We start from the raw sequence: 24649 nt of genomic DNA, 5'->3' as shown, positions 1-24649 counted from the left end.
GAAAATCCCCAACTAATATCAAGGGACAGAAGTAGTAATAGATTTTCAAAGGACTTGTTGAAGAGATGAACAGAGGGAAGGAAATCTTAGTGATGCACAAAAAGGATTGGACAAGGGAAAAGACAGATGTATTTTGTAGCAGGTAGTGGGGGCTCAGTTGTGCTGCATTACAAAATGAAAGATGCTGATGTGAGACATCAGTCACAGCTGCACAAAAACTCGTTTCCAAAAGCCTGTCTCAGCCCAGCAGTCATTCCTGGTTCTCATGAAAAGTTGGCAGAAAAAAGGGATCAGAAATAATTATATTTGTCTAGATGTGTGCATTTCTCCTGCTGCTAATAAAGGCTTGTAGTGTTTCCAAAACTTTGAGCAAAACTTAGATGTGTGTCAATTTGCTTTCACTGTCATGGGGCTCCGAAGGATTAACCAGTAAATCAGTCCACAGCTTGAGAAGTGCATTCAGAGATCATGGAGGGATGGAGAAGTGGCTGAGTCAGCCCAGAGGCTGGCACCTACCACTGTACTCTCTAATTCTCTCTTAGGCTTAAGCCCCAAATTGTACCAGCAGACCCCGAAAACAGGGCTGCAGTTCAGGACCGTCCCAGCAGACTCATGGGTAAAACAATGTGGAAAGGAAATTTCTCTGATGAAATCTGCTCAGGAAAGATGCTGTAGAGGATGAAACTGTGGGCAGGTTTCACCAAGGACAACCCCAGACTGGGGCACAAGGTGACAGTGACTTTTGTGTATCCTCTGTTGTACAGCGACAGGTTTGTGCTGAAGTGAGGCATCAGAACTTGTGCTGTCGTATATCCTGTTTGTTTGGTTTTAATGTGTGCTTTTTCTCTGCCTAGAAATTTTGCCTGGGCAGAAAAAGAGGACTTTGGATGTTTGTCCAGGGTGTACTGATGCCCAATATCCTGGTCAGGGCAGCAGTTTTCTTGAAGTGCTGGACACCCAGGAATGCCTAAGGCATAGTCACTGAACCTACTACACTCAAGGGCTGTGCTGAAGTTTCCCGTGGATTTTGTGTGCATGGCAAAGGGGACCTGGACACACGTAAAAAATTCAGTACATCCAGAACTTGTCACACAGTATGTGAGTGAGCTCAGGTCAGGGGTTCATCCTGGATGCTCTGGACTGACTTCCCAGGTGCTGTGTGCTGCCTGCCTGCATTGTTAATACTTTTTGTTTATTTTTCCCCCAAGGAAATCTCAGGGAGAAACACAGACTGCTTAGTTACACTTTCCTGATATTTTCCATTGCGTTTCACCTCGCAGTGGTCACTGTTGCCTTATATTGAAAGGATAAGATACTCTGTAGGGTTCTTCAGACGTGAAAAAGCGTGAGATCCCTCCTCCATCTCAGCGCACAGCCACACAAGGGCAGGTGCTGGCACAAGGGAAGTTGGCTGAGAATGTTCTCCAGCAGCAGCATGTGTTTGGATCTGCTTGATCCCACAGAAAACATCTCACCTTGTATCTCTAGCTTCAACAACAGCCAGCAGTGCAGCCTTACAGCTGCACAGTGGGCAATGGACGCAGATCTGAGCGGTGCTTTTAGAGAAGCAAAAGGGTTGTGGGCCCAGTAAAATGGATGAAATTGAAAAAGCAGAACTGGGACACATACCCTTTTATTTCCACATAAAGTAAATATGGAACTTCAGTACCTCTCCAGCAATTCAGAGGAAGTTGGGAACTACTGTAACTAAAATACATTGTCTTTTGCAAGTGGAAAAACATAAGTTAGAGAAGCCTCTATAATGTGTCCCAATGCCTAGGTAGGTTATAATAATGATAAAATCAAGATTGCAACTTTTGGTTATTTTCATGGTTAGGGAATTTCATATCTGTACAGCCAACAATTCAAATTCCATTTAAGCCCAATCTTGAGAGCTTGGATTTTAGCTGTATCTAAATCTTATGTTCTAGGCATTGCAAAGCTAAACTTCACCTACTCAGGAAACAAGGGGTTTTTAACTGACAGAAAGCAGTAAAGCAAGGTTTGCCAAACATCTATTTTGGGTAAAAATGTTTAAGGCCAACATTTTTACCAATGTAATGCATTTTACGTCAGTGGAGTTACACTAATGCAGAATTTGGCCCTGATGTACTTGTATAAATATAGTATCTAGGATTGTGATGAGTGTGTATTCATGCATTATTCATTGAGACAATGTGGAGAGGAAGAGAGAGGTATGTGCATGAAAGCAGAGACCTCAGCATTCCCGGGTCCTTTGGCTGTTCCCCTGGAGTGAGGCCACACCTGTGGGGTCACCCCTGTGTTGTTGCCAGGCCCTCTTGCAGTGACTTCTTAAGGCTGAATGCCCTCGTGGAAAGTGAGTGGTTTACATTTGCCAGGATGTGGAATGTGTTACTGGCAATTAGGAAGAAATGCAGATGGAGGATATTTTTGCCAGTTTAAATTGAGCTGGAGTTGAAGAGAGATGAGACTGTACCTTGGTTTGCCACAGGCATTTGGTTTGACCCTCTGTGCCTCAGTTTTGCCATAAAATGAAAATAATATACTACATTTTCCTTGTGGGACAGTGAGAGAGTAGGAATGGCGTGCTGTCCCATGTGTCCTCAGAAAAGGGTGCACAGACCTGTTGTCACAAGACTGCATTATGGTATCCTGGACTTTATCTTCCCAAGGATCTGAAAAAAGAAAAAACTGAATTTGAAAAACCACTGACTTCTGCAGCAAGCTGGCACCACTCTGAGTTCCTCAGGTGGGCTTCACCTCTGCAGGGGTTGAACATGATCCATGCCAAGTATTGCATAACTATACTGTGTGTGTATATATATATCTCTAAATTAATATATGTATTTATATTAAAAACTAGTAATGACTGTAATAACAATGGTGGGGGTGTGTGGAGGGGAACACATCCCAAACCCCGATACTTTCTATCATGCTGGAAGTCCCCCTGTCAAGCTCCGGCAGGCAGAAAGGGGCAGGTGTGAGGGTGTGGGGCAGGAGTGAGGGCATGCAGCAGGGAAAGAGTCTGGGATCCCTCAGACTCCTCCAGGGACTTGCACCTCCCCAGGGGCTTGCTTATCTCCTGGAGATGTCCAGAAACTTGTACACTTACAGAATCATAGAATGGTTTGGGTTGGAAGGGATCTTTAAAGTCCAGCTAGTGCAGCACGTAGTGACATCTTCAACCAGATCAAGTTGCTCAGAGCCCTGTTCAACCTGACCTGTAATGTTCCCAGGGATGGGGCATCTGCCACATTTCCGAGCACTCTGTTCCAGTATTCCATAGCCCTCATTGTGAAGCATCCTTCATTATATCCAATCTAAATCGACCCTCTTTTACTTCAAAAACCATTACCCCTTGTCCTATCGCTACAGGTCCCGCTAAACGCTCCCAGGACCGCGCATCCCCTGCGGGATTCGCACGTCCCCGGGGTCCCTCTGGGCGGCCCAGCACCGCCCCGGGGGCCGGGCCGGGCGGTGCCGCGGCTCCCATTGAGGCCGGAGCCGGGCCGGCCCCCGCCGCCGCGGGGCCAATGGTGGCGGCGGACGCGGTCGAGCCTCTCCCCGGCCTCCCCCGCCGCCGCCGGGCGCCCGTCATGTGAGGGGGATATAGTACTACGGGAGCGGGGCCGCGCTCCGCAGCCGCGCACCCGCCTCCCGGGGGAGCTGCGCCCGCCTCCCGCCGCTCCGCGTCCGCCGGGGCCGCTCCTGCCTGTGCGGGATCCTGTTCTGGTGTTGTTTTGTTGTTTTGTTTTGTCGTTGGCTTTTTTTTTTTAATTCTGCGTTTTCGTCGTGCGTGGGATTTCCCCCCCATGTTTATTTTTTAAAATTTTTTTTAAATCATTATTATTTCTACAATTATCTTTGCTTTTTTTTTTAATTATTTTATTTTTTTGTGGCTTGGCTTTGTTGTTTGGTTTCTGTTTTTCTTTCCCCCGTTTTCGCTGTTGTTTTTATAGTCTTCTGGTCGTTCCTGGCCTCTCCCCCCCGTCCCGGCCCGCAGAGGAGTTCAGGTAAGGGCGAGTGGGGGGCGCGGGGCCGCGACCCCTCCGGCGGTGCCCCCGCACCCGCTGCCGCAGCACCGCACCGGCGGCCGGGGTGTTTGTGCCGCTGCTGCCCGCTCACGGGGCAGGTGGGAGATTAAATTCCACCCCCGGCGGTGCAGCGGGAGGGTGCCGGGCTGCGGCCAGGGCTGGGGGGCTCTTTCGGGGCTGCACCGGTGGAGTGACAGGTGGGGAGAGGGGGGTTTACTCCCGGTAACCGCGACCAGGGGACCGCGCCGGGGGTGGGGGAGAAAGGGGGAGCTCGGGTCCCCAAAGCTTCCTGAAAAGGGATGGAGGGAAAACCAATAAAATAAATAATAATTAACACCCCCCCCCAAACAAAACAGAAAACCACAATCAAAAAACCAAATAAGCAGATGCTTTGCAGGCGTGGAAACCTGGCTGTGCTTGTGCTGGGATGGGAATGTGTGTGTCTCCCGGCCCCCCTTTCCCTGCCCAGGCAGCTTGTGCCACGCAGTATTTGGGGCACCCTTCCCTGCCGGGGTGCAGGAGGCAGCAGGGTGCACTCCGTGGGGAGGACATTGCAGATGAAGTGCTTCCTGTTGCAGAAACCAAAGTTTGCGGCTGGAGTGGGACAGTTTTCAGAAGAGAAAGCTTTGGGAACGTTTCTGCAGCTTTCCATAAGTGGTGGGTTTGGAAAAAACAAACAGGGAGACTCTAAACACCCCCCTGTGTCCATGGAGCAACACAGCCACTTCGCAGAAGAGAGGAGAGCAAATGGGTTTACTCCTGGCTCGTGGCTTCTTTTTATTAGTTTCCCCCCCCCCCCCCCCCCCCATGCATTTCTATTTTAATTTCTTAGAAATGCTGGGCCCGGTTTACTGCCTGGTTTATGGCATGCTCTGTGGAGCAGGAGTCAGCCTGAACAGATTTAAAACCTTCTAGGGAACAAGAGAAAACACTAAAGAGATTAGTCCTAAACCAGAAAAAGCTGTGGCAGTATACATAGGAAATGACTGTCAGCATCTCATATATGCTGTGTGATGAGTTGTGCTGGTCTGACTGTCCAAAAATGACAGACTGGGATATATGTCCCCATGTTTCAACAAGTTCCTAGGACTTAGCATTTTATTGTTGCTCTGCATCAAAATATGCCTTTTCTGGTTTGTTTCGTTTTGTCAATATTTTTTTTTAGCCGGCGATTAGATGGACAGGTTTTAAACAGAACAACATGTTTCTGGCAGAAAGGACATCATAACAACCCAAGGAACTCTTAAAAATTGGAGACGGTTGTGCTGCTGAACAGCTGCTGTATTTCACTCTAGAAGTGGCTGTTTTCAGTGGCTCAGGCACTGCGGTCTCACTATAGGTGCTTACATTTCTAACATGTTTTCAGGGCTCCTAGAGATGAAAGTGCTTTATGGAAACAGCATCATTAGTTTTCATAGCTTTCACAGCCCTGGCTTTTTTTGGTTTTGTTTTCTAATCTTCTAGGTTTGGCTGAGTCTTCAGGCAAAGTAGGGATGAAAGCCTTTTGGTTGTTAGCCTGGCCTTTAGGGGAAAAATATAGCCAGGGCCTGATTCTGCATTCCAGGCATTCCCCAAAATCTTCTTGGCTGTTCTGCAAGCTTTGAGAGTGCACAGAAAGCAGAACTGGCCCTTAATGCGCCTGAATCTATTTGCCTCTGACAGTCCCCTCTTAAAAAGACTCCGGTTACACTGAGTAACAATGTTCCTTGTCAAAGGAGATGAGAAACAAGCGTGCTGGCTGTTTTCTGCTGTGATAACTGGTCCACAGCAGTTGCTAGGGGTTTGTTGGTTTTAATTTTCCCCTCGTTTAAGCCCTTATTCAAGTTACAGTTTAGTTCTATTCCCAGTGAAATACATGGATCTTTTGATATGCTGCTTTCTAGTTTTGCAGGCATTTTATTATCTGTTTTTAAAAAAGAACTTTACCAGCTGCTTTTGGTGCACGCAGAGCACACCAGCTTTTCTTAGAAAAACACACATTGCAGTCCAGTTTTCTCTCACAGCCCCATTCTTCAGAAGTTTAGGCTGAAACAATGCAGACATAGAAGGAAGAATCAGAAACTATCTGAGGGCAAGTCCTTCTTTCTGCCCCAAATTTCACAAGACAGTCACCAGTTTTTGGTGCAAGATAGAAACAATCTGCTTGGGTGAATTCTTACTGGATGCCAATACAAACTTGTCAGAAGCATATTGTGTTTTCTGTTTCAAAACTGGAATAGCTCAGCTCTGGGACTTCTGCTGGGGAAACTTTCCATCAATGCAGGGATTTAAAAAAAAAAAAGTGTGTTAGAAATAGTTCAGCTCTTCTGACTCTTCACTTTTACTATAAGCAATGATTATAGGCTAAGGTCACAAAACAGAGCCACTAACCTCTGTTTGAACTTCCTCGTGTCAGGCACATGTGGGTATTTCATTATCTGTTCCAGGCATAGCTGAGTGACAGGACGCGCATACCAGGAAAATGTGCAATCTTACTTTTAAGCCTTTCTTTCAACTCTTCACTGTTTCCTCCATGTGTGTTTGAATGAGGAAGCCGTATCTTTAAGAAATATGGGTGCTTTCCACCCCCCCCCCCCCCCCCCCCCCGTTTCCTGTGAAACATTAATAGATGCTGCCAATGGGACAGAGCTCTTTAGGGGTGTTGTGTAAAATACCTCACCTTGCGTTTGCTGCAGCCCCGAGCACACAGACACCTTTTGATTTTTTTTCTCCAGAGAAGGAAAGATAGGGCAAGTTTTGGAGATGAGGCAGCAAGGATGCTCTGCAACAGCAGTAACAAACATCCCCTTCCCTGCACAAAACTGGGAGCTATTGACTATTCATGGCAAAGCGTCCAAAGTGCAGCAGCAGAGCCTGTGGAAAATGACAGCGTGTAACAAGATTGACTGGCATTTCCTTCGCACTGGGTCACATGCCTCCTAATTCACACACACGCAAAACCTCATAGGCTGATCAAATGACTTCTATCTCTGCAGTCCACATACCTTCCACAGAAAGAGTTGTTTTATTATGCACATGTACAGCTCTGTTTTCAATCAGTCACCTTGAGCGAATGACTGAGGGCCACTGTTCGCTCCATCGGGAGGTCTCTGCTTTTGCTTTCTAGGAGGCATAATCTCCATCCGTAAGCAGTTCTTTTTTTTTTTTTTTTTTTCCCTCGGGGAGGAGGAGGGGGGGAAAGAAAAAAATACGCAGATGTCCCTCCTGCCTCTCCCTCCCCAGAAACCTTTCTAGGAAGTTTGCTTGCCTTAAGCGGGAAAGCGCAGGACAATCGCCGCCGTAAGCAAGCATTGTGGTGGGCTGCTCTGGGGAGGGGGAGTTTGCTGTTGTGGCTCCGTGGGGTTGTAGCGGGATTACGGCTCACGTGAGTCGGGATTGCGGGATGCTCCGCTCGCCGCCTCGACACGGAGGAAGGGGAAACTGGCATCGCAGCTGCCCACCGTGGCTCACAGCAGGCTGAGATGCCGAGGGTACGTACAATCCGTACCGCCCTCCCAGTTTAGCAACTGGAACGAGGTTCAGCTCGCATGAACCTCCGTACCCAGAGAGAAAGGAGCATGGAGCAGCGAGGTGAAACCGGCCACCAGCTGCCTTGCAGGACATGGTAATTAGCTCAGCGCAGTGCCAGCCTTATTAAGGACAGTGCAGGTGATCATGACGTTGGCGCACTGATTCATTACATCTGGAGGGGAAAATCCGCCTAGTAAATGCTGAAGCACAGTAAATATTTTTGGCTCCTGCCAGATTGATCCTTGCATTATGCTGAACAGCCTATATTTGTAGAACTGAGGAAGTTAAAAATAAGGTGGTGGAAAGCTACAAGATAAGAAAAGGATTTGCATTTTATGGTCACCAGCAATAAACTTCTTTTTTATTTGTTTTTTTTTAGGTGGTAAAAATTTCAGCACTTTATTTTTTTCCTCCCCATTCCTTTCTTTGGCTCTAGAGTTCACTGTTAGGCAAAAGCTCATAATTTATTTTTTTTTGCCAGTATTATTCTGGAACGGAGATGTAAATCTAGAGCACACACAGTGGGGAAATGATTTCTGAAAGAATTCTTTTGCAAATATGTGGTGCAATTCTGCAAAACGCTTTGGCCCTGACAGTCCTTGGAGTGGTACAGACATATCAAAGCATGTAGCAGCATGTGTACTCAGTGAGGCTGCATGCTCTGGACTTTCCTGTGGGCTAGAGGGCTTTCCAAGCTTTAGTTCATGGAGATAAATAATTAAACCAACTTCTGACTGTTGCTGTTTTGTTTTTGTACACTCAGGCTCTCACCTGAACTTTGGCTGCCTGGTATATGCTGTTGGGATACCCTTGAGAGATCGCCCAGGAATGGTGGATCACTTGCTGCCTACTGATGAATCCTTTTCATCTACAAGATCTTCTCTTGGATACTTTGGGGACATGACAGCAGGGGTGAGGTCCTACCAAATGCTGCCCTCTCCCCTGTCAGAAGATGACAGTGACTCGTCCAGCTTTTGTTCTTGTTCCAGCCCTGATTCCCAGGTCCTCAGCTCCAGCTATGGAAGCACATCCAGTGCAGAAAGTCAAGACAGTATCTTAGACTACTTATTGTCCCAAGCATCTTTGGGGAACACCAATACATCATGGTGGGACAAAAGGAGACTTCAGCCAATAGTGAAAGAGGAGTACTTTAGGTTGCCTGAATTTGCTGTGGATATGGAAGACTCAGGACCATTTCAGCCCACACTTGAGGAAATTGAGGAATTTTTGGAGGAGAACATGGACTTGGAGCTCAAAGAAAGACCTAAAAGTGAGACCAAGGACTTGAGAGCCTGCAGCCAAGTTTCTGTTGCTTCGCTACAGCAAAAAGACCATATGTTACCCAGCACTAGTTTAAAAGAGAGTAAAAATGAACAGTTGAACAGCACAACAGAAGGTGGCCAAGCTTCAAATGGAGGAATGACCCTCGAGAATGGGATACCGGTTATGCTCCAAATTCAGCCTGTACAGATCAAACAGGAGTCCAACACGAGCCCCAGTTCCCAAGGACCAGCACAGGAAAATATTAAAATTGCACAGCTCCTAGTCAACATCCAAGGACAGACATTTGCCCTTGTGCCTCAGATAGTTCAGTCGTCCAATTTGAACTTGTCCTCTAAATTTGTCCGCATTGCTCCCGTCCCCATTGCTGCCAAGCCAATTGGGCCAGGAGGCATGATCCAGGGTCAGACGGGAATCATCATGGGTCAGAAATTTCAAAAGAACCCTGCAGCTGAACTCATTAAAATGCACAAATGTTCTTTTCCTGGTTGTACCAAGATGTACACGAAAAGCAGCCATTTGAAAGCCCACCTGAGGAGACATACAGGAGAAAAGCCCTTTGCGTGCACGTGGCCGGGCTGTGGATGGAGGTCAGTATTGGGGTGCAGCTCTGTCCAATTCCCCTTCCCCTTTCTGCTCACTTGACCTAACTTGCTGAGCAAGTAGGTTTGTACTCTGATTTACAAACTGTTTCTGTTCCCAAAACTTGTTTGGTTGGTTTGAGAACGAAAACCTTTTTCTTTCTGTTAGGTGATCCAAGGGCTTTGATAAATTAAATAGCAGAGCATCACCTGCTGGCAGCAGCTGTTTAAGTGTCTTAAAAAAATAGAAGGAGTAGCATTGTAATTTGTACTTCATTCTAGAGGGTCAAATTAAGCTTGTTACCACAGGTAATACCTTGTGTTTGTATCAGCCTGGTTGCAGCACACCAGCCACAGGTCTGCTGTGTGTGCTGTACCAGCTGAGGCTGTGAGTGAACTGGGTGGTTTAGGGCAGAATCGCTGTGCGTGGCCGTGTGTGGCTCCAACTGTGTGGGACTAAACATGGTCAGTGAAGGGCTGTGATAAGCAAGTGTGGTTAAAAGCAGTATTCTGTGCACTTTCATAGAAAATGCACTCCATCCCACTCCTTCTGGAAATGCTGGCAGTGACACTCTGGCATACTCGGGGTTTTATTCTCTGCCTTGATTCAGAAGAATGCGTGGGTGCCACTCAAAGTTGCAAAAAGCTGTCAGATGTAACAACATAACCAGAAGGCTGAGTTGGAGTTAAGCATTGCTTGAATGAAAGATTACAGGTTTGATTGAGCAAGAGGGCATCTCTTTATTTATTTATTTCATTTCATTTCATTTTATTTTATTTTTAATAGTAGCTGAAAAATTGAATCTTTGTTAAAAATATCAACTTTTTATTTTAAGGAAACTTTGATGGGAGCCTTCCTCCCTCTTTCTAATTAGCTGTATTACTTGCCAGCAGGCAAGTCTAATTAATATACAGCACCACAAATGACAATGGGAGAAAATATAGTCTTAGCTACCTTGTATTAAATTAAACTGATTTTCTTTCAAAGAATATGCTGCAGAGCTACAGTGAACAATGTCTAACGAGGAAATGGTTGTGATCATGGGCAACAGATCAGGTAAAAAGTAACAGGAGAGCATTTTGTAAAAATGCAAGTACGTGAGATGTAGCAGTTAGAGATGGCTGGGTTGGTTTGAGGGAAAAGGTCAGAATGGAGCTGAACCTGCTGATCCCTGACTGGGCCAGTCTGAAGTTTGCCTCTTGGAAGGACTGAGGAGATCAGTTTATGATGGTTCTACACACTGGGGGTGATTTTCTTTCCTTTTGTCCTGGTGGCACTTCTCGTGAGCCAGCTCAGTGCCTTGCTGCTCAGGATGCCCTGACATCAAAGTCGTGATGTTCAGCAGGTTGGTCCCAGAAGCTGCAGGCTGGTTCCTCCTCACCTGCGGGAGAGGCACTCGCTCCTTTTGGTTTGAGTGCCAGAGTACAAGCGCACAGGCAGCAGATCATGTTTGCTTTCCTTGTGCTGGGATGTAACCAAAACTCTGCTTTTTGTGACAATTGCATGTGGCACGTGAGGGTTTGCCTGATGAATGCTGAAATTTGTACCAACGCTCTCAGTGACTTTGTGGCTCAGGATACAGAGCCTGAAGTGTTGTCTGTGGATGACCTTCTCCAGCTCCATGTTATTAGAGAGCTGGTGTTCCCCAGGCTGCAAAACCAAGGGGAACATTTAGGAAAAATATTAAGCGGTGAAGGATGATTGAACTTACAACGGGTGCCTCCCTTCTCCCAATGTTACAGTGAATGATGTGGATCAAAAGTAGGATACTGGTGGGCCAAGAGAAGTGCAGGTCCTGCAACCAGGAGCACCCTGAACTTCCAATCACCACAACGTTTTAAAGATGACCCCAACAGGAATGAGAAAGGAATTACTTTCATTATGAGGAACATGTTACAAGGAACAGCTTCTGGAAAGGCTTTTCAAACTCTGTTGCTGTTTGTCTTGTTGAATTTCACAGCCCAGGATGTGACCACAAACCCACAAACCCCCAAATTTTGGAAGGGCTCTGCTCCAAGAGGAGGTTTATAGCCAACAGGAGAGGCTGTGCTTAGGGAGCTGCCTCCTGTGCTCACCTAGCACAAGCCTCAGATTGCTGCACATCTCCTGCACGCTGCTCCCACATCAAAGGCCAGACCCAATTGAGCATTGAATTACTCAGTCCCCTTTCATCAATAAACCATGTTTACCTTTCCAGAAGTTCAGTGAGAGCTGTGATCTCACATGACTTAAGTCAAATGTATCTGGACTCTCTGTTTGCTCACAGTTTTATGTAATCTCAAATGAATTTAAGCACTAAAACACTGCTGGGCTCTGCTTTCCCCCTCCTTTCCCTACATTCTTGTGCTTGTGTATTTATTTTTTCACTGAAAACACTTAAGATCTGACCTCACTGGAGATAGTAATTTCAAAACCAAAACAAAGTGTTGCCTAGCACAAAGTGCTTGAGCTCTGGGGTGTTAAAGGTTCTCCAGCTCTCTGGGCAGCCCTGCTATGATGGGTTGCATGCTTTAAATGCACCAGGGTAGGAGTGTGCACACAGCAAACCCTTTTGCTCACTCCTAGGACAGCTGGAGAACCAGAGCACCTCCTTGGAGGAGGCTGAACTCTGCTTGCTTATGCCCTTCCTTGGCACAGGGCAAGAGCTGTTTTCAGCAGGCTGCAGAGAGGCGTTCGTGTGTAAGTGTCCAGTGACCCGCGGCGTTCAATGCCCCGCTGTCCCGGTCGATGCACTGATCCGTGTCGTGCCAGCTTATACCTTTGGCACACCAACCTCTGGTTAGCCTTGCTCCTCAGAAAGGCCCAGCCAAAGACCTGAGCTGTAGTGTGGGCCAGGCCCAGCAGCTGTGTCATGGCACAGCTTTTCCTCCCTGGCGCAGCACGTGCAAAGCTGCAGTTGTTGCAAGGCGGGAGGATTAGGCAATTGCCCCACTGCACCTTCTGTCTGGAGGCTCCACAGGTGACAGAGTGGGATATAAGCTCTGCCTGGTTTGGCAGGGAGGGTTTAAAGGCTGGTAATGCGTGTGGTCAGGAGTGTGCATGGGACTGGGCCAGCGTGGGAAGTACAACATGTAGGGTAGGGCATGTGTCATGCATTGGCTTTTCTTGCTGGTGGTGCTGTGCAAGGGGTTTCCAGGTGTGCAGGAGGTGTGCTTATTTTAGCAGAGCTTTCAGGATGGGCAGGACAAATTCAGAGCTTCCCCTCCACTACAGGGGAGAGGCACAGTGTCAGTTGGCCTCAACAGCTGGTGGCCATGGTAGGGACCATGGAGTACCTGGCTGAAGCTGTTGAATTTTCTTGCCCTGTGAGCCACATAGCAATGTCCTCATATGGTCAGGAGACACAGGACATGTCCTACACATCAGGGAGCTCTAGGATTTGTCTTCAAGGGAGATGTAGTTACAGGTCCTTTGGGATCCCACCAGATAGAAGGATGAAGACGACTCTTCTTAGTTGCTGTGGGATTGTGCAGATCCCTCCACCTTTCTTGTGAAGGAGGAATCTGTCTGGAAATTGAAGTGACAGAATGGTGAGGTGTTCCTTGGAGCTTCCTCTTTTTTGGTTGAATTTGGCATTCCACGGGGGATTATTTGCGCTTTTCCTGGGTTGATCTCAGTGCCAGGAGGTGCTGCAAATATTTCACTGCAGACCCCGGCCACCAGATCCTCCCGGCTTCCTTGTCCTAACCTTTGCGTTGTTTTTTTGTAAACACACAGACAGCTCGAGGTTTATTTCTGTGGGCTCTGTAAGCTGATCTTTTCGTCACTGCTGGGGAACAGTGTTGCAACATTCCTGCCTCTTCAGCTAAGGACATCGTTATGAGGCAGAGTGTATTTTTATCAGATGAACTCATCCAAGCTTGTTCCTGACATGCGCCTCTTTCTCTGACACCATCCATACAATTCCCCTCAAAACGCACTTGTGAAGCTCTTGTGCAGGATGAGCCAGGTGCTACTGCACTTCTGTTGCAGGTGGTGACCTTAATGGCCAAGGACATGCGACAAGGCAACTTGGCCACATTTGGTTTTACTCCTTTGGAGTCTGTGTTTAAGAGGACAGCTCTTTGCAGAGGCACTTTTTCCTCTCTGCTCCCTCTTTTCCCTGGATTTGGTAACCACCACTGGCAACAGTAGTGTTCCTTGTCCAGCACTGAGTCCTGCTGAGGCAGTCTGCACAGGTAACATCCTGCCCTCTCCAGACCCACTCACCTGTAGCTCTACAGGAGCACCCCTGAGAGGATGTGGCACTGGACTAGTTCCCTGCTAAGGACTTGGGAGAAATCCCTGACCCCGCTTCTCACAGGTCCAGACTGTGGTTTTGGGAAGCTATGGCTGAAAGGAGCAGAGGAGCTAGAGAAAGGAAATGTACAAGTACAAGGGATGAAGAGAAACCTCTCTCGTAACCTTTACAAAGAAAATTCATCCCAGACAAGGAGCAGGTTGACAGCTCCGTAAGGGCATCTGCTCGTTGTCCTTAATGGAGAATTTGAATCTTTCACCTTGGGGATACCAAAGCAAGGAAAGGAAGAAATGCAAGTGAACGGATGAAAGACTCTCCCGTAGAAATGCCCCTGGGAGAGATGTGTCCACACCATATCTGACCCATGGCGAGTATCTGCATCTGCTTTGTACTGGGTGAGTGCTCTCTGAGGAGCATGACCAGACCAAAGAGCTGCAGGAACTGAGGAAACCATTACCAGCTTTCCCACTGCCTATGCCCTGTTCCTCAACTGGTGGCAGGAGATCAGAGCTAATTAAAACCTTTATGTGGAAACTTATTTTTCTTGCATGAAGGACTTATTCATAGGAGCCCAATGGTCCTGTTTTTCCCCTTTTATAAAAGTAGTGTATTCGCTCTGCTGGTGATATGATATTTTGCGCCAGAAGGGCACATTTTTTTACATGTTCTTTCCCCCATTTGTTCAGCTAGTGCCCATGACTTCATTTATTTATTGTAAATAAACAGCTGATACCATTTCTTGCAAGCTCTCTTTCTGTGCCTCTCTTTGTTACTGTTCTGGCAACAAAACACTTAATTGCCCTTTGTCAGGCAGAAAATTTTTTGTACCCATCTGGACAGGGTTGTTTTAGTGTGACATTGTTAATTAACCCTCTGTCTCCCAGTCATGTCCAAGCTAAGAATATAGCCAGCCCTGCTGTTAAGACCAAAGGATTAGTTGATTTGAGTTCAGTAAAGCCTGTGGATTCACAGTGGCTATTTGGGGATTTTTCTATGGAGATGGAAGGTGGGAAATATCTAAAATTCAAAAGACTGTGAAAGACGGTTTTGGTAATTAAAGGTTCAACCTTGATTTCAATTTACCCATATAGTAACTATGCTAATGGCCATTGGGGCCCACCTGAACTTCAGCTGTTACAATGTTGAGTGTTTTTGTTACTGGGATGTTAATGACTCTTTATTTAGTTTGCAGGAGCATGTACAGAAGCCAATTTTTCAGCTGAATCTAAGTCGTCATATTGCTTTGGGTAGCTATGGCTGGCTGTTATCTGGAGTCCCTCTCAAACTAGGTGCAGTTAGTGGGTATCCATTGTGCTTGTGTCAGTGGGAGCTTGAAAGCAGATTTCTCCTAAAAGACGGTGGTTGTTGTCTCTGCTTAAGAGGAGTCCTTGCTTGGATTTGCAGGAGAGAGGTTGTGGGAGAAGCTTTGAGGGAGACTGGCAGAGGGATCAAGAGCAGCACTGTTTTTGTGGAGCTGTACCCATGTTATTGGGTATAGGGCGAGGCTGATACAAACGTTGCCTCCATGTATTGCTGAGTCCAGAGCTGACATGGCATGAGGTTGATAGTTGTGTGTTTCCATCTCTGCTGCTGACTGATGGTTGAGACCAAATCAGCCCTGCTTTGTGTCCCTTTCAGTCTGTGGAGTCTCCCAGTGGCCCGACAGGACTTTTTTTACCTGCTGTGAGAGACTTAGCAAAATAAAACCCCATTTATCTGAAAAGGCTTCTCTTCTCTTGCAGGTTCTCCAGGTCAGATGAGCTGTCCCGGCACAGGCGCTCCCACTCAGGGGTGAAACCCTATCAGTGTCCCGTCTGTGAGAAGAAGTTTGCTAGAAGTGACCACTTGTCCAAGCATGTCAAGGTGCATCGATTCCCACGAAGCAACCGCTCCGTCCGTTCCGTGAACTGATTGTTCCCGCTTTCCCCTTCCCACCCAGCCATCTCACAACAGCCGATGACAGCACTTTTCTCACTGTATTTCTAGTGATAATTTATTTGTCTCCACAGAACAGTCAATGCTGTTACTTTATACCACCATGTTTGAGTGCCTCATGTTCCTCAAATATGATTTGAGAATGAAGTTCCTTTTGGGTCAGGGGAGTGGGGTGCTTCTTCCTTTTTTTTTTTTTTCTTTTAAGGATATTATTTTTCTTTCCTTCTATCTGTCCCTCCTTTGCTGCTGCTTCTTTTGGAAATTACAGTGTTTTATTTTTAGCTGTTTTCTGCTGCACAGGAAAATGTAAAAGTTGCTTGCTGCTAGTTAATTATAGCCCTGGCATTCCTGAGGGCTTTGCTCATGTACAGGCCATTCATTGTGAGTTTTTATTAAGCTGCTCTATTTGTCCAGTTTGGAAACAGCAAATTCCTTTTGAAATGAAAACAACTCCTTTGTTTTTGGGTCGCCTGAGCCAAGGATTTGTAGGGGCTGGCCATAGGAGGAGGAATAGTGGGAGTTGGGGACAGGGGGAGAGAAGGCTTGAGAGCACTGGAATGTGCCTTCATACACATCTCTATGCAGCTCTAATTTCCCCAGCTCACATTTACCTTTCCCTTGGCTAGGGCTATATATAAATATTTATGTATATATATTCATACATACATATATATATATATATTTAAGCAAAAGCACATCCCAGGCAAACTGGGAAGCTCAGGCTGGATGAAATGGCTTGGAGTGGAGCCTTTCAGTACTTTGTGCTTGCTTCTGTCCTGTGCTGCCATGGGGTGAAAGGATGCCCAGGTGTGGAAGGACACACTGCTTTCCTTTGAGTCTGGTTTGCAGCATCCATTGTCTTTAGCAGAAGAGCTGTTGTCTGCATGTAAGGCAGCAGGAAGACATTTCTGAGAGCATCTGAGCCCTGGTCCTATCTCTGCTCCCGTCCTCTTGTGTGATCGTGGGGGAGAAACCAGGGCCCCAGCCTCGGAGGTGCCTGGTGGTCCTGATGGGCACCAGGCATCCCCGCAACCACCATGAATCAAGGCCTCGCTGGCTGGAGCTAAGTCTCCATTTGCCTGCTGGCAGGCAGGGTCTGTAGGATGTGCCTGTGCCCAGGGAGGATGGGAGGCATCATGGCCTGGTGGGACAGCACTGCGAGATCAGGGTCTAAGGGTGATCTTCAGTGCTAATCCTCTCCTTCCTGACAGCCATGTCAGAGCTCCATGCAGCTGGGGTGGGCGAATGGGTGAGAACAGTAGCCAAAAGAAACAAATTTGTGTGATAGCTGGCTAAGAAGGGAATTTAAACAAATAATCAGATGGTAGCAGGCAAATGATTTTGTTTTTGTTTCTTCTTGTTTTGTTTTTTTCTTTTCAACTCTGGCAATTGTAAGAAGCTTTAGAAGAAAATAGAATTCAGTAATTAGAAATGATTTTATAATGGATGTTGCATTTCCTTTCCATTCGCAGACAGCATCTGTTTGTCCTTTTTGTTGGCAAAATGGGAAATAGGAAAGTGCGATCCTAGTGCTAGGCAGAGCAGGAGCCCGCCCTGTGCGAGAACAGCAGGTCTAGCTGAAGTGAATGCATTCCTTTTGTCCTCTAGAAATTAATATAAATGAACTATCATCTATTGACTGGTTTATATCACATCCTATGAATGTATGTAAATAAAACTGTACATAGATGCATATCTATATAAAATATCTTTTAATAACGTATCAAATTTGTGTAAATTGGAAACAAAAATACCTATAAAGCCAGTGTACATAAGTTACAATTCTGTATATTTTCTTTTGTTCTTCATAAAAATATATTTACTTTGACAATAAAATGAAAATGGAAATTTTAAATCCCTCCTTGAAATTATTATTCGTTAATTTCCTTTGTAGCCAGCTCTGTAATCAAGACAATAGCACCTCAAATTTCGATTCACCTGGATGTAACTTTTCAGGTGCTTTTTAACAGGGAGATGATGGAAGAGCTCTGAAGTTTTCTTCAGTTTTTCTCATCTCAGAAAGTTCTTGGGAGGCGCGAGATGTTTCAGCTCTCTCTTCGCCGGAGCCCTCACGCCTCGCCTGGCAGCCACGCTGGAACCCAAATGCCTTCCTTGGCTCCTGACTGCTGTGGAACAGGTCTGCAGATGCACTAAAACTGTGGTTAATGGATTAGAGCAAACAGGTTTTGAAGGAATTCAAGCTTTAGTGGTTAGTGTGAAGGAGGAAGGGCTTCAAAGCCTGCTTCAGACTGTGACCGTGATTCACTGTGTGAACCAAGACAAAGGACTCGATTGCCGTGTGCTGCAGTTCCCTTTCTTGTAAAATGGGGATAATAATGCATCACGGTGATACTGTGGGACTTAATTTACATTTGTATGATCCTTGGATGGAAGAAGCAGGAATAAGACCAGTAGTCACAGGATTAGATTGGTAAAGAAAGGCTTGGCATGACGGAGGTCTTGGTGCCAAGGCGCTTCAGTTGGCTCTTCTGTAAACCCACGCCTAAAAGAGTGATGTGAAGGATCTGTGGTATGAAGCTTGCCTCAGGCCTGAGGAGAAGACGCCCTGTTCTGCAACAGCCATTGCTTCCCATTTGTAACAACAGGGGCATGAACATGATGCTCTGGTGATCTGCAAGCTGGGACATCTCTTGCACTGTGCTTTTGGTTGCTTGGCCTCCACTGGAAGAAGAAACCAGCCACATTACTGGTGTTAAAGTCACTTCTGAGTCTCCATGGGAGCAATGGTGCAGTGGGTCCAGATCTTCTCCCAGCATGAATCACTCTGAGACTAACAGGCATTGAGGGATTTAAGTGTCTCCCTGAAGAACAGACACCAAAAAATGCCAGCTGATGAGCCAGGGCTCTCCAGACTCCTGATTATTTTTCCCAGAGAATCCCTATCAGTCTGGCAAAGAGGACTGAGGGATGAGGTAGACTAAGTTCTGTGCACTCCAGGTTGTTGTTACCTTCTGAGGTGTAGCCTGAAGACCAGAGTGCTAAGCACAGCTGTTTTAAGGGCTAGTCATGTACTCATTTTAATTAGCAAGCCTGCACCAAGAGGATCTGCTATTCCCTTCTGTTCTCACCCTACCCACTTCATGCAGTAAACCAGCTGCTTTATTTTAACCAGCGTCTCAGTCTCCTCCCCATCTCACCTGGAGTTCTGATATTGCTGTAAAGTTGGGCAATTCACCCTGCAAGACACTCGGGGCAGAAGCTGTTATTTTTCTGCAAGAGGCAATACTCAAAGCTGAAGTGGAGTAATGCAAAATCCCTGCCGTTGGAGCACAGCAGGGCAGAAATCTAAGATCTAAGTTATGTTTTAGCCTGGAATATTTTCCATGAAATCCTTATTCTTTCTTTAGTTTTTTTTTCTCTTTTCTAAGTATGGTTTTTGAGTGTAGATTGTGTGGATTTTTCTAGTTAATACCTGTAAGGAAATGTAAGCTTATGTATAAGTCAGTGTTTTGCTGAAAAGAGTAGGGCTGTGTTTGCTGTGAAAGGAGACTTAATTCTGCATGAAATTAATAACATTTTTAGAGATTTGTCACAGAAAAAGTAGAAATTTCTGGAAGAGATTTCAGTGTTTGTTTTATGTGAAATTACTGGCCTGCCTGGGCTTTGCCGATTCATGAGAAAAATGTGGCCTTGCCTTAAGCCTGACTTTATCCACCTGAAGATAAATATATATTTAAGTGCTTTGATACCACAACTATAGAAAAGTTTATTATGTCCCTGCTTCAGCAACTCTGCATGACAAAGCACAGCATGGCATATTTATACATAAGCCTATGTCTCATTGACTTCAAGCTGTTATAGTTTCGTTTCTGAGGTGTGAATGGACACGTGCAGTGTTACAGCCTTTGCAAAATGATTGTGATCTGGTTCCTAACACTTGCAAGAACTCTCTGTTTTTAAAAGGCTTATAGTCCCTTCATCAGAGCTAGTGGTGAGGTGGTAGTTATGAGAGGTAAGGAGCTGTCAGTTGGGATGGTTGTACTTGAGGTAAGGACTAAGCATCAGAAATACAAGTAAAGGGATGTTCTGTGAGGTAACCTGACTTCTGTGACCCGTGGCTAAACACAGTGCAGTGGAGTGATGCGTCCAAGACCACAGGCCAACACAGAGGGGAAATGGGAGCAGAACCAAGAAGTCCCAAACCTCCTTTGCCCCAGACAGTGGCGCAAACCACATGTCAATAACACACGAGGGGTTACAGAGGGCAAAGAGTAATAGGACACGTGAGACATCAGATAAGCAAAGAAAGGCAAAGATGGGGCAGAGATAAAGTCAGGCTTTATCAGCATTATCAGCAGACACTGATAATGTCTGCTTTTGGAAAGCATGCCAAGGAGAGAGGAATGAGAGCTCACTTGCTGGTGTGCAGCACACGGCAGTCATCAAGGTACAACTCCCTAAGAAGAGTCCTGCTCCCCTGACCTGTGTTATGTGGGGGCTTTTTTCCCTGGCAGTTTTTTGGGGAGGGCAGGGAGCTGCACCCCTATGGAAAGCAAACTAGCCCACTGAGCAGGGTGCTGTGATGAAAGGTAGCAAATCTGGCTCCCCAGAGGAGTGCTTGAGTTTAGACCCTGCAATGTTTCCAACAGTCTCCTGCTTCCCACCCTCCCTGGGGGTTGTTTTCACTTAATTGCTTGTGCCATGAGCCTTCTCCTTGTCTAAACGGCCACTATACATTTAATCCAAACAACCAGGTGACTCCAGCACAAAAGCCAGTGGCAATAATCCAGTGTTAATGATTACCCTGGGCCCCTTGGGTTATGTAAGTCTGGATGTGCTGTACTTGGGCTCTTGGCTTGGACTTGCCCTCCCAGTCTGGGAGAAATACCAAGGACCTGCCAACACACATAGAAAGCTGTTTGGAGCCAGCTGGGATTTTCCTTCTCCCCTTTTGACAGCACCTATGAAACCCGTTATTCACTCGGTTCAGCGACTGCCGCTCTTTGCTTGCTTGTTATGCAGAGACATTGCTCTTAAAGAATGAGTTGTGCTAAGCTCCCACTGGCTTCCTCACAAGCCAGAGGCAGTGACTGCCATGGCTTATCCGGGGGAAAAAATTCCCAGCTAAGGCAGGGACTGCAAATCCCAACAGGTCCTTGGCTTTCCTTGCTCATTCCTTCTGGGACATTTGTGTTTTGTTCTTGCTTTCTTTTGGGGGCGGGGGGGAAAGGGGTGAGGGAGGGAGATGTTTAAAGGTGTGTGGTACGTGAAAAATAGATATTGTGAAGAATGTTCCAGCCTTAACATCTCGTGTTTGCTTGCATACAACTTGAGGGATGGGACATAATGACTCTTCTGGTGAAATGATCCATATCACTAAGTTTGTAGCTCTGCAGTGCTCAGTGTTTCACAGGTCTAAGCTTTGATTTGCTCTGCCAGCTTAGTGCAGGTCTTCCTCCAGCTGGAGCTGGAGCACATCCTTCATCTCTTGCCATGTTCTCTACCCAAATATCACTTTTATGACGGTTTTGTGGTTAGGCTGACTCAAAGCCCATGTAAGTATTTGATCCCCTAAAGAGATAAGACTAGAGGAATCTCTTAGCTCTTGGAGACGTCCATTGCAGAGAGCTTTCATCAGCTCAGCCATTCTGCCCTAGGAAGTGTGTATGCCTTGGCCAGCATCTCACTGAGCCCCAAATCTCTATTCAAACATTCTATAGTTTAGAGCAGGGTCTGACAAGGGTCTAGCCATCATGAGAAGAGGACAGTGTTTGCATATCTGCTCAGTGCAGCATGCCAAGGTGTTAGGTAAAATGGAAGTGAAATACATGAATGGCAACTTATTCCTGGGAAAGCCAGCTCTCCTGTTGCTCACACTGGTGTGCACCTGGTAACCCATCCCCTGCTTGTGTTGGATTCATAACCAACCTGAAAAGGAGAGAAAATTGGAGTGAATGTGGTCTGTGGTTTTCTGTAAGGGAGCAGAGGAAGGAAAACAGAAACGGGAGCAAATTATGGCATGGTAAGCACTGTTCTGTCTTTTCCAGTAAAAAGAGAGTGATGGGCTCTTTTTGCAGGAAGGGCTCTGCTTGTTGCGCAGGAGGAAGGTCTGAGCCAGCATCCGGCATCAGAGCAGCTCGTGTGTGCTGCTCTGGGGCAACAGCAGCTTTACATCAGGGGATTCAGTGAATAATAGTCAGAGAGTTGTGTCTTGGACAGCTGGCAGTCACAAAGAGAATGGTTTGGGAGGGTTTGCTGTCAGTCCCTCAGGTCCCTTCCTTGTATGATTCTGCTTTTCTCCTGAATCTGTTGCTGATTCTTGGATTGGACTCAGGGGATGCTTAGCACTTCCCAAAGCAGAAATTTTATTTATTCATAAACCAGGTACCAGGAACTTCAATAGGCAGTCTGAGGTATTTAATGGAAAAATCTATCCATGAATTGTTTTGCATGTGACTGAGGGTGGAGTCCAGTAGCCCACAGAAAGAGAGGTATGAAGAATCACTGTTATGTATCTAAAAAAGCTTCTGGCATCTGCCTTTCCTATTGAGTCCAGTGGGCACCAGTTTAAGCCCTGCTACTTGTTCCAACATTATGGTTGCAAATACAGGAATTGGGCTGTTAGGCTGAAAAGCATCCAGGCATTTAGCAAACTCACCTTCCATAAGCGAAGGAGTGACGTGAACGTTCGAGTTTGGCTCTTGACTGCTGACTTTTTCTGAGAAGTCTATAAACGGCAGCCAGGTAGTCTCTCAGTTTTTGTTTCTCTAGTGTGTGTTGTTTTTCCATGGACAACATGTTCTGGACCTCAGAGAGTTGGCTGGAGCTAGATTCATTCAGATCGTCTGTCTCTAGTGGCAGATAATGCCTCAGGGAGGGCAAAGGGCTTGGAAATTCTGGCATGTCAGAGCAGTGATCCTGCTGCCAGTACAGCTGGAAAAACACCCGGGCTGTGCTGACAGTGGCAGTGCTGGAGCAAGTGGTCTCATGGACCCCTGCCTGTGCTGGTCCTCGGCTCCCCTGTGCTGGTTCTTGGGTCTGACTGGGACACTGTGACACCATGGAACTGAGAAACTTATGTGGGTGTCCAGGGACAGGGCTGATGTGGGAAGACTCTTGTTCTAATGAGACCTCTCTGCCTTGGCTGATGAGGCAATGACCTCTGGTATGGGCTCTCCACTTCTGGAAGTGGCAGATGCTGCTGAGGAAGGTCCACTTTGGCTGAGAGGGGAGCACAGGGTGATGAGCAATCTGTCCTCACTCAGAAAATCAAGTTAGTTACAGCTGACAAGTTTGCTTGAAAAACTCTCCCACTTGTTCCCTAGGAATTAATGGCACAACTGGAGGGTGTTCATTTACCTGCCACTTGGGACCTTTAGTCTCCTCACAGGATATTGGTATTCCAGCAACTGATAAATAAACACACATTAGTAAGACATTTTTCTTCAAGAGAGTGTGGATTTTCTTTGGCACCAAAACTCTCAACAGCCCTTCTCAAGCACTGCCTGGCTGCCTGAGCACCCAACCTTCACTCAATACCACTGGCACTGCCTGGTAGATAATCCAGGCTTGTGCATGAGATCAGTGGCACCCATGAAAGTTTAATGTGAATCAATCTCTGTCATGCCTAAAGGAGTAATTAGCAAATTAGAATTGGTCCTGATGACTTCGTGCAAGTTACCTGATACCCTGTGACTGATCCCTGGTGGGTGGGTGGAGGACCATGAATCCAGGGAGAGCTGGAGCCACCTTCCTAGCTTTGCTCCTGCATTTTCATGGTAATCTCACTGAAACAAATTAGCTGTTCTAAATTAATAATAGTTTTTGGCAGCTCTCTAGCATCTTCCAGCTGAGGAGCAGAACATAATTCCCAGTGGGGAGTTAAGCCTTTCCAGTCCCCTGAAAAGTAGTTGTCACCTTCACTGTGCAAAGTCAGAAAAAGGATTTATTTGACCAATAGTACTTAGGGAGCTTGTGGCAAAGATGTAGAGCAAGCCAGTTCCTCCTCAGACTCAGGCGATAATCACAGCTTAATCGTTTGGTGTGATTTTGAGATGTGTACACACTGATGTATAGATGCACACTGGGGAAGAAGTGGGGGTGCTTTTCAGCTTCTGGATAGGCTTAAGACTTACATGAGGTCAAGTGGAAGGAATGACAAATGTGTTCATTTTGTTGATGTAGCAGGATTAATGTTGGTGCAGGTGCTTTGTGGCCCTTGAGGCTGCTGCAGGACCTGGGAAGCAGTAGGGGAACAACTTGGCTGCATCTGCTTGTGACTGGCCCTTGGTTACCTCTGCAAGATGGGTTCGTGTTCATCATCATCTGGGGAGACATGTTGACTCTCACAGCAAGAAGTTCAGATCAATGTTTTCTCTTGCCTTTTTCACCCCATAAAACACTTCCATGCTGTTGAATATGTCACCTTCTTGGCGTGACAGAAAGGAGGCTGATGAGCACCCTCAGAGGTTTTTTTGCACTAAAATCCAACTTGCATCTTGCAGTACCTTCCTACACATCTACCTACAGTCCTTCCTCTTTAACTTTGACACTTTCTGCTTACTCTTCTCAAACACATTTGTTTTAAAGAAAATGACCTGCTACGGATGCATTAGCTGTTACCTATTAACACAAACATTTTAGATTGTGTAAGACTGTCAGTTTTGAAAGTTAGTACAGAAGAACTAGTCCAATGTAATCTCTGCTGTTTATCCTGATCTTTTATTCAACCTTCTGGAACTAGATAATTTGTGTGGTAATTAATAAACTCTACTCTTTGTTGTGATAAGTTCTAATTATTACTTTCAAGGGAGTTTATTGGATCAACAAATAACTAGTCACTAGATAGAGTGATGTTCTGTGTAGAGAGAGGTTTCAACCTACCTTATAATGACTAAGTAGGTATGTGTAAGCCACAGAGAAGCCTTGCAAGTAGAGTTTCTTTGCAGTATATTTGCAGAGCTAACAGTCTGAGTCAGCTGGCAATCTAACAAGATGCATCGGACTAGTAAAGCACATTTGGGGCTGCTGAGAAAAAATAAAGAATCCTTTTCATTAAAAAAAAAATTGAAAGCATTCACCAGAAGATGTGAGAGAGCAAAGGAGCAAGAGAGACAGCAGAATT

At 46.2% G+C, this 24649-nt stretch overlaps 1 protein-coding gene across 2 annotated transcripts; it reads left to right on the top strand.

Annotated features, from left to right (window-relative positions):
- The first annotated feature begins 3873 nt into the window (after positions 1-3873).
- KLF15 (Kruppel like factor 15) lies at positions 3874-17419 on the top strand. 2 transcript variants are annotated; one of them, XM_027719498.2, is made up of 3 exons: positions 3874-3995; positions 8290-9397; positions 15372-17419. In XM_027719498.2, the coding sequence occupies exons 2-3, from the start codon at positions 8355-8357 to the stop codon at positions 15538-15540; spliced, it is 1212 nt and encodes a 403-aa protein (XP_027575299.1). In that variant the 5' UTR covers positions 3874-3995; positions 8290-8354; the 3' UTR covers positions 15541-17419. The 2 variants fall into 2 exon arrangements, with proteins under 2 accessions (XP_027575299.1, XP_027576873.1); XM_027721072.2 differs by lacking the exon at positions 3874-3995 and adding an exon at positions 7016-7140.
- The last annotated feature ends 7230 nt before the right edge of the window (positions 17420-24649 follow it).

The sequence above is a fragment of the Pipra filicauda genome, unplaced genomic scaffold, assembly GCF_003945595.2.
Source record: "Pipra filicauda isolate LSUMZ 115617 unplaced genomic scaffold, ASM394559v2 scaffold593_size253620_pilon, whole genome shotgun sequence".
Taxonomy (NCBI): Eukaryota; Metazoa; Chordata; class Aves; order Passeriformes; family Pipridae; genus Pipra; species Pipra filicauda.
This window is presented reverse-complemented; position numbering and strand designations above follow the sequence as displayed.

What these genes read in the sequence shown, in the direction of transcription:
- KLF15 (XM_027719498.2), top strand. Translation starts at nt 8,355, where the DNA reads ATGGTGGATCACTTGCTGCCTACTGATGAATCCTTTTCATCTACAAGA. An exon ending in TGGCCGGGCTGTGGATGGAG is followed by an intron (nt 9,398 to 15,371) that starts GTCAGTATTGGG and finishes CTTCTCTTGCAG; the next exon opens with GTTCTCCAGGTCAGATGAGC.